Raw genomic sequence first — 6,817 nt, forward strand, 5'->3', positions numbered from 1 at the left:
GTGTGTGCACCTGCTGTGGGTCTCAGGCTGTTTCCTGAGGCTCCGCCACATGGAGGCTCCCGAGCATCCTGCTTGCTGTGGCAAAGGCACCCCGGTCCTGCCGGTGGGGACAAGCAGCCTTGGTTTAACCCCTCCTGCCCCTACCACCCCTGCCAGGACCTGGCCAACACACCCCACCAATGTCTCCCAGGTGGATGTCATAGCACCCGTGGAGCCACAGCGCCCCCTGGTGTGCAGGGAGGCCGCCGCAGTGTGCAGCTCTGGTCCATGGAGACAGGACATCACCTGGAGCAAAGACTGTCTCCAGGGCCGGGCGCTGGACTGATGGACGGCCCTGGTGTACTATGCTTTATTTATTTATTATTACCAGAAGGTATAAAAATCTTCCAAAAATGAGAAAACAAAACTTGATTCTCATCCCTTTGTTGGGAGGGGATGGCCCCCAAAGCCTCCTTTTTGCTGCCCTTTTGCTTTCCTGGGCCTGATGTCCCTTTGCGGGGGCAGGTCTCCCCGACAACATGTCCAAAGCACGTGGCACAGTCTCGCCATTCTTGGCTCTAAGGAGCATTCTGGCAGTGCTTCCACCCGGACAGATGTGTCGGTTCCTCACCCGTCTATGGGACTTCAACTTTCTGTTCAAGCACCGTGATTCTAACATATGGAGGCTTCCTCGGCTTCTGCATTCAGTGTTTAGTTTCCTCGTGTATATGAGGTGATGGGAAATATTGGCTTGGACCAAACACACTTTCGTCCTGAGAGGGATATCTTGGCTTCTCAATACTTTAAAGGAGTCTTGTGTAACCGTTTTGAACAGTTCCACCCATGACATGCTTTCTTTGATCGCTTGACTGATGCTTCCAAGATTGTGAATCCAACCCAGATAAAGTCCTTGACAACTTCAGTCTTTTCTCTGTTTATCTTTTTTTAAAATAGTTTTATTAGGGGCTCATAGGACTCTTATCACAATCCATACACACATCAATTGTGTAAAGCACATTTGTGCATTCATTGCCCTCGTCATTCTCAAAACATTTGGATCTCTGTTAATCTTGATGGGACAGTCGTGAGGATTTTGGTTTTCCTTCCATTGACTTGTCATCCACATTGAGCCCTGCTATCCTTGACCTTCATCACAAGTTGCTCAAGTCCTCCTCACTTTCCGTAAGCTAGGGTAGTCACCTGCCTATTACAGACTGTTAATAAGTATTTGTCAAGAAGGATACTCCATTCCTCGTATCGTTCAGCTGCTCTGATGATTTGCTCAGACATACATAGATAGAGTGTGTGGGGGAAAGGATACAAATCTGACACATAACTTTCCTGATTTTAAAACATAAGGTACTCCCTGGATCTGTCCAAACTACTGCCTCTTGGCCCATGGAAAGTTTCAGCATGAGCACAATGAAGTGGTCTGGAATTCCCAGGGTTGGGAAGTCATGCACAGTTTGACTTTGATCCACATGCTCGAATACTTTGCACAATCCTTGCAAAGCACAAACATCTTCTACTATTCCCTGCCTTGAGCCAAGATCCAGCTCCTGTCACCAGTGACATCCCTTGTTCCATGACCTCCCCTGAATGCAGCTGAGATTTCTGGCACCTTCCTGTCAATGTAGTGCTGCAAGCGTTGCCGACAGATCTTACTTACATGTAATATTACTGATAGTCTTGGATAATTTCCACATTCTACAATCCAAAATTTTGAAGTAAATGAGTGAGTTCTTCATATGAGCGTATTAAACCATTTTTATTTCAGACTCTGTCCATTCCTGGAGCTTTTTAAAAAAATTTTGCAAGTCGGGTCGGGAGGCATGACATCAGTTGAGCTTGAACTTCTTCCTTCAGTACCATCGGTTCTTGATCAGATGCTAGCTCGTGAAATAGTTGAATGCCAACTAATTCCTTTGGATTCCGGCTCTGGTTATTCCTACCATCATCTTTTGATGTTTCCTGAATTCTTCGATATTGTGCCCATAGAGTCATTTCATAATGCAGTTAGAGGAATGCCTCATTTGTTTAGTTCTTTCAGCTGGGTGTAGGCTGAATGCGTCCTTGTATGTCTCGCTTTCTTTCTTCGGGTCTTTGCATATTTCTCTGCAATTCTTTACTTTGGCTTCTCAAGATGCCCCCGGAAACGTCTTTTTACCTCTTTGGCTTCATCATTTCCTGCAGCTGCTTTAGCTATGCCATGATCAAGAGCAAGCTTCAAGTCTCCTCTGACCTCACTCTGGTCTTTCTTTCCTTCCTGTCGTTTTCGGGCTCTCCGGCTTTCTTCACGGATCGTGACTGATGCCACCTTCCACAGTTCACCAGCTACATCATTAGTGGTCAATGAGTCACATCGATTCTTGACATGTTCTCCAGCTTCGTGGGGAACACACTCAGGTGGTATTTTGGCACTCGTGGGCTTGTTTAAAGCTTCTTGAGCTTCAACCAGAGCTTCCATGTGAGCACCTGATGCTCTTTTCCACAGTCCCTGGGCTGCTTTGAGCTGCTAATATTGAGCTTCTCCGTTGTCTTTTCCCACAGATGCACTCAGATTGATTTCAGTGTTTTCCACATGAAGAATTCCACCTGTATCATTATTCTTCATTCTGTTGAAAAAAGGTGTTGCAATGAAGATCTTGTTGGCCTTGCAAAATTCTATCATACCATCTCCATCTTGGTTTCTATCAACCAAGTCACGTTTCCCAACTACAGTTCTTTCCTCTTTGTTTGCAACGTTCACATTCCAAACACCAATAATTATCAATGACCTTTGATGGCAGGTTTCATCAGTTCAGACTGAAAACATCGGTGGCGCTCTTCAATTTATTTATGGCTAGCTTTTTGGTTGGTGTGCAAATGTGAATAAAAGTGCTACTGACTTGATTTACTTGTTCATGGACAGATCTCATTCAATCGCAGAAAGCATTATCCGTCAAGATTGATCTGAAACTGTCCTTTGGATGACTAAAGTGATGTCATTCCTCTTGAAAGTGTCACCACGGGCACAGGAAACGCTGTGGGTGTCTCACGAAGGAGCCCAGCGTCAGACAGTCCGGTTCTGCTCACTTGTGCCTAGGATATTAGTTGCTATCTGGTCGACCTTATTTTTCATGACTTTCCATTTTCCTTTATTCATGCTTCACGCGCGTTCACATCCTGAGTGTTGGACGATGTTCGAAGCTGTTCCTCTCCAGGCCAGGTGCCGCCCACAGCCTTCCCTGCAGGCCTGCCTCCATCCCTGTCTCTGTGGGGGCTCTACCTTGAGCAGGCAGCTCTTCCTCGGTCCGGTTTTGATGCCTTCAACCTGAAGCTCTCACCTTCCAGCACCATGTCTGACAGTGCTCTTTCTGCTGCCGTTAATGAGGTTTTCCGGCTCCTGCTACCCTCTCCCTGTCTGCCAGGCTGCCGTCCTGTGCTGGGTCACATGCTACTACGACACTGGAAGCTGTCATTGCTACTTCAAGGGCTTACTCGCTGGGTCACTCAAACTGATCCGGCTTCATCAGAACGTTCAGACCCCCCATCGACTACGAAGAAGCACTAGGAGGCCTCCGTTTGAGGAATCCGCCACCGCAACCACATGAATAGCCGTAGAATCTGCCGTCGGGGGAATGAAAACACCATAGCTTGGTCAGGCCCTTGATCACGGCATACCTCGCTGTGTCCTGGTAGGCTCTCATCTGGGCGTGATGTAGGTCAGAGTGAACGACGCTTACCAATGGGAATTTATTATTGGAGTATTATATATTCCAACGCGCCTCCTCCAGTGCAGTGCTCACGTGCAGTCATCCTTGCCAATCCCACTTTCTCCTGTGCCTCCTGCAATCATTCCTCCTGCTTTTTCAGCCATGGAACTCAGTCCTTGGGTGCATTCTGCCCCTTTGTGTTAAGTGGTTGGTTATGCTAACACAGATGTAAATCTGCTCCTGACCGAGGGTCCCACCATGCTCACCCCAGCAGTGAGCATGAGCTTCTCTTTGATTCTGGGTTCGGTTCCCCAATTGTCTCACACGCTTCCAGCACTTTCTCATAGGGTGGCTTTCAGAGCAGTTGGGAGTGGAGGGACCCGGGCACCCTCTAGTTCTCTGGTCCCAAGGTTGTGGAGACTGACGTTTTCATGGCCCGTTATGTCATTACTGTTACTAGTATTATTATTTTGAGGCTGGTGGCTGGATATGGCCTCCACCTCACTGTGTCCTGGTAGGCTCTCATCTGGGCATGATGTAGGTCAGAGTGAACGACACTTACCAATGGGAATTTATATAAATGTTGTCCAATGTTATCGTTTATTAAGAGAATATAAGTTGGCTGCTAGCGTGGAAGCTGAGGCTCTGGTGTCCAACACCAGTTATAGAGCCATAAGCTCTATTTAGGAATCTCAGCCAATCCATCGTCATTTGGCCCATGTTACCTGTTCTAAGTGTTCAAAGGTGGTTTCCTGCTGACTTATTGTCAGGGGACAGTGGAATCCACACTGGCCCGTAGCCCTAGGTGAGGGAAACAGGCACCATCCTAGTTCTGGGTCCTCGGGCAGGGAGAAGAGGCGAGGGCGTGAGGGTCTGTGCACAGGAAGCAGGTGGCAGCTTCATGCTGTGGCTAAGCTGCTGGCACACAGGTACACTGCCGAGTCCCCCAGCCCTGCAGGCTGGATCCTCAGGGCGGAAGACGAGCCTTCAGGTCTGTCTGCAGAGAACCGAGCCCCAGGCATGCCCGACGTGTCCACAGCATCCTTGTTATCAAAGTACATCAAAAACTCTGCACCCTGCCCAAGGGGCTGTGGGTACCAGAAAAGATGAGGGTGCCCCAAAATTGGATCACATGTGAGAGCTACAGCCTGGCCCCACTTTGTGACTCTGTGCCTGGGGGTCTGGGTGACTCCAGCTCCTGTAAGATCTGTGGAGACAGATGACAGATCAAGATAGACAATATGGGAATCACTGCACACACAGTCACATATCTATACAGACATGCCCCCCCCACACACATAACCACATATCTAGATAGACAGAGAACACACATGTATACACACCACACAGACAACCATAAACACAAACAGTGGAACTAAGCAGTAAGATGAGCGCTTACCTGCTCCCAGCTGGCAGAGACCCACCCAGTAGAGAAGCTGGTAGCTCATGGCTGTCTGGGTGAGATAGAGAGTAAGAGGGGACCCTCGCCTGCTCAGGAACTGGGGAACATAGCCTCAGGCTCTAGGCTGGGAAGCAGGACCTGGCCTTGCAGGTGAGTCACCAAGTGATGTCACTCTCTTGGACTTCCCCAATCCTCAGAGTCCCCTCAGTGGTCACGCCCGTCCCCAAGCACAGAGAGAACTGACACACAACGGGGTCTGCACCCTCTGGGGAGAGCCCTAGAGGAAGTGCTCTCCCTGACCTCGTCCTGTGATGCCGGACCTCCGGCTCCACGGCCTGTGCACGAGGAGACCATGGCCTGTGCTCAGGTCCCGACTCTGCCCGCATCTCTGTGCCGATCCTGCTGAGGGCGCAGGCTCAGGAACAGTTGTGAGGATGCCACGGGACCATGCAGTGCTTCAGTCTGTTGTGCACAGGAGGACATCTGTGGGCGATTTCATCCCAATCTCCTCCCCAGAGCTCCACAGCACTGTCGCCTATTGGGCTGAACTAGGGTGCATCCTCAGAAACCATGGGGCCAAATGCAGATGGGTCTGTCCTTGAGGACAGGAGACTGGGCATGCAGTGGGGAGAAGGTGGCTTCAAATCCAAGGCACTGGGCTGAGGGGGAGCTTGGTGCACCCACCAAACCACGTGGACCGCCCAACCACACAGCGACCTCTCCAAAGTCACTGTGACCCTCGTCCAACCATTGCTTCATTGTTGCTGTTGGGGGTTGGGGGTGTAGCCATTGTGTAGCCTGGGACCCTGGTTGGGGTCTTCCTGTCTTTATGTTCAGAAACAATCATCTCTCCAGGGACTGGTGATTCCTATTTGTCAATCCTCAAAGCATCAACCCCACTGCCACGGAGACCTTCCAATGCACAGTGATGGGAATCTTTAGGGGAACAGCCAGCCTCATCTTTCTCCTTCAGAGCAGCTGATGGGTTTGAACCTCCCATTTTCAGGTTAGCAGAGCAATGCCTAACCCACAGTCCCACCAGGGCATCAGTGTTGGTCAACGTGGTGACAAATAACGCCTCTTGCACAGGGTGATGTGCAGTTCTGCTGCCTTGAGTGTTCGTAGGTGGAATGGAACTGAGACTGGCCTGTCTGCTAACAACACAGGCATTGACAGTGACGGGAATGTCAGCCTCTCAGAGATACTCAGCTGCCAGGGGAAGCCCAGCTGCTCCCCACCACCACTTCCTGAGCCAGCAGGAGGTTTGTGCCCAGGGCGGCAGTGACTCTGCAGGGCTGTGTCAATGCTGCTGGCGCACAGGAACACGGCTGAGTCCCCGGGCTCCAGGGCACTCAGGATCATCTCGGAGCTGTCGTTACTGAACTGCTGGACCGAGAACCGGCCTGGGATGTCACCCTTTTCTCTCTCCTCACTGTTGAAGTACTGGATGAGGAATTTTGGGCCCTGGCCCTGGGCGTGCTGGTACCAGTACACTGACTGGTGCCCAGAGATGTAGGAGCAGCTCAGGGTGGCCCGCTGGCCTCGTGACTTGATCAGGTGTGTTGGGGTCTGGGTGACTCCAGAGTCCACTGGGCCTGTGGGGAGTGGAGTTATGGATGAGCTCAGGAAGGGTTTCACCCCCAGGAGAGAAACCAGTTCTGCCTTGAGGGTTTCTGTGATCAGGGAACTCACCTGCCCTCAAGAGACACAGCAGCACCCAGCAGAAGAGCCAGGAGCCCAT

The 6,817-nt window shown here is 50.6% G+C and overlaps 1 gene segment (V, D, J or C); it reads right to left on the reverse strand.

Moving 5' to 3' along the window:
* Positions 1 to 6,817, reverse strand: part of LOC101654139 — a 210,049-nt gene extending 203,232 nt beyond the window's left edge. Inside the window, 2 exon segments of the C gene segment in view lie at positions 6,375 to 6,671; positions 6,769 to 6,817. Coding sequence covers positions 6,375 to 6,671; positions 6,769 to 6,817 — 346 coding nt within the window.

This window comes from Echinops telfairi, unplaced genomic scaffold (genome assembly GCF_000313985.2).
Source record: "Echinops telfairi isolate 266 unplaced genomic scaffold, ASM31398v2 ScPeMD7_23;HRSCAF=83, whole genome shotgun sequence".
Taxonomy (NCBI): domain Eukaryota; kingdom Metazoa; phylum Chordata; class Mammalia; order Afrosoricida; family Tenrecidae; genus Echinops; species Echinops telfairi.